A 2,985-nucleotide genomic window follows, 5' to 3' on the forward strand; every position below is an offset into this window, starting at 1 on the left:
AAAAACAAGCCATCATACGGCTGCATTGACATAAATATAAAGAAAAGTTATAGCTCTTGGAATGTGACAATCAATAATTAAAAAAAATTGCTTAGTTACTACGTGCACACGATCGTATTTTGTTTTCGTGTCTGTTCTATCTTTTTGCGGATAGGATGCAGACCCATTCATTTCAATAGGTCCACAAAATATGTGGACAGCGCACCGTGTGCTGTCTGCATCCGTATATACGTTCCATAGCCCTGCAGAAAAGATAGAACATGTCCTATTCTTGCCCGTTTTGCGGAGAAGGATAGGCATTGTCACAATGGATCCGTGTTTTGAGGACCGCAAAATACATGCGGTCGTGTGTATGGAAAAAAAGGCTTGACCCAACTCTGGTGGAATATGTTAACCCTACGGAACCATCAAAATATAACTCAAGAGCAGTAATAAGGCATTTTATCATCTCACCTTTGAACCTCCCATTACAGGTTTTCCAATATAACCACAAACCTGTAGAACATTACACGTCCCGGAATATTATAACAAGGATCATATATATATATTGGCTTGTAACAACATAAAAATAGATTTACCGTTCAAAAATTCCTAGATCCCCCTGCTTCCTCCTCCTAGGCAAACAGCAATTTCCAAGAACCTATAACATCATCTCCCCCTAGTGGACATTTGAGGATTATTCCTTCCTTTTTTTTTTTTTTTTATGTTTCAGTTTTTTGTAAATTCTAAATAAAATATTGATACAAATTTGCAAGTCTGTCATAAATATTTACACCTCTGCTTATTACATTGTATCCATCCCCACATTAGATGGATCCTACAAAGGGAAATACTGCAGACCCTGCTAATTACATGCACTGTCTTTCTGAATACATACATATATATATATATATATATATATATATATATATATATATATGTATAGGGGATGTTTATGGCACCACCTCCACTCTCCAGTCCCTCACCACCACCCACTTGCCTCCAGTTCATACATAAGCTGATAAAGCATGCACAGTGCAGATTATTACACAGGTGCTCCCTGGAGGCAGCAGCTCAGCACCTTGGAGAGCACCTGTCAGTCCTGCTCCCTGCAATCATCTCTTCAGCACCCTGGACAGCTACAGCAAGTACTGCGCATGCTCCAGCCCAGGGATAGACCTGAATGAGGAGGGTTCAGTGTGAAAATATAAGTTGGAGCCATGCAGAAGTCATGCAGACTTTTCCTTCACTGGTGGATAGACACGTATGGCTGTGCACCTTCTGTAGACACCTCTGCTGGGCTGACAACTCTTTGCTTCCTAATCCAACAGCATAGGAAGGATCCTGCATTTCATGGATGATATAGCATTGCTTTATTTGCAATCTGGACTGATTGCAGGTTGGACTTCCTGGGACCTAACTGAGAGCTTTGTATCATGGAATGGGCTTCAACTTCTCAGTAGCAGCAATCATGCAGGAGGCAGAGCAGAGGATCTTCCCACTGTTCTTTGAGGAGAGGCAACTTAACAGGAGCAATGAGTCTCTGCAGGACTTCTTCAGGGGCTTTAACTTTGAGAAATCTGACATCATAGTAGACAGCTCTGCCATAGTGAGGATCATGATCTCCATTGTGTACTCCGTGGTGTGCGCTCTTGGACTAGTAGGCAATGTTCTCGTGCTATACCTCATGAAGACCAAGCAAGGGTGGAAGAAATCTTCCATTAACCTCTTTGTGACCAGCCTGGCAGTTACAGATTTCCAGTTCGTATTGACTTTACCCTTCTGGGCGGTGGAGAACGCCTTGGACTTCAGCTGGTTATTTGGCAAAGCCATGTGCAAAATAGTGTCCTATGTGACGGCCATGAACATGTACGCCAGCGTGTTCTTCCTCACGGCCATGAGCGTGGCCAGGTATTACTCTGTGGCTTCAGCGCTGAAATCCAAGCGCAGACCGATAGGATGCTCCGCCAAGTGGGTGAGTGTCTTGATCTGGGTCTCGGCAATCGTTGCTTCTTTACCCAATGCTATTTTCTCCACCACTGCCACTGTATCCAGTGAGGTCCTCTGCTTGGTCAAGTTTCCAGTCAACAATGGGAATGCCCAGTTCTGGTTGGGGCTCTACCATGCACAGAAGGTTCTTTTGGGCTTCGTCATCCCCTTAGCCATCATCACCATTTGTTACCTACTCCTGGTTCGTTTTATCAGTGATCGAAATGTAAGTTCCTCCAGCACAAAGAGGAGATCTAAGGTGACCAAGTCAGTGACCATTGTAGTCCTTTCCTTCTTTTTGTGTTGGTTACCAAACCAAGCTTTGACTACCTGGGGGATCTTGATCAAGTTGAATGTTGTCCAGTTTGGCTATGAGTACTTCACCACCCAGGCTTACATTTTCCCCATTACGGTTTGCTTGGCACACTCCAATAGTTGCTTGAACCCAATTCTCTATTGCTTGATGCGCAGGGAATTTCGCAAAGCCTTGAAGAACCTCTTCTGGAGGATGACCTCCCCATCCCTTACCAACATGCGCCCCTTCACTGCCACCACCAAACCAGAGCAGGATGAGCAAGGGCATGGCATGGTTCCCCTCAACCCTGTGGAACCTGATGTTATATGTTACCCACCTGGAGCTGTGATATACAATGGCAGATATGACCTCCTACCCAGCAGCTCCACAGAACAGCGCTACTAACCCTTCATAGAAATTGAGGAAGGAGCTACTAACCTTCCATAGAGACTGCAGAATGAGCTACTTACCCTCCATAGAGACTGGAAACTGAGCCACTAACCCTCCATAGAAATTGAGGAAGGAGCTACTAACCTTCCATAGAGACTGGAGAATGAGCTACTAACCCTCCATAGAGACTGCAGAAGGAGCTACTAACCCTCCCATAAGAACTGGAGAGGAGCTGTCTAAGACTGAGTGGTTGAGACCTTCAACCAGTAGGATGTATATAAAACCATCAAGAGCTTATTATAGAATCTATAATTTATATGGGAACACACCTT

The 2,985-nt window shown here is 44.3% G+C and overlaps 1 protein-coding gene across 1 annotated transcript; it reads left to right on the top strand.

Moving 5' to 3' along the window:
* The first annotated feature begins 1,420 nt into the window (after nucleotides 1-1,420).
* RXFP3 (relaxin family peptide receptor 3) lies at nucleotides 1,421-2,668 on the top strand. The gene has a single exon (XM_044283485.1). The coding sequence runs from the start codon at nucleotides 1,421-1,423 to the stop codon at nucleotides 2,666-2,668; it is 1,248 nt and encodes a 415-aa protein (XP_044139420.1).
* The last annotated feature ends 317 nt before the right edge of the window (nucleotides 2,669-2,985 follow it).

Source organism: Bufo gargarizans, chromosome 1 (genome assembly GCF_014858855.1).
Source record: "Bufo gargarizans isolate SCDJY-AF-19 chromosome 1, ASM1485885v1, whole genome shotgun sequence".
Taxonomy (NCBI): Eukaryota; Metazoa; Chordata; class Amphibia; order Anura; family Bufonidae; genus Bufo; species Bufo gargarizans.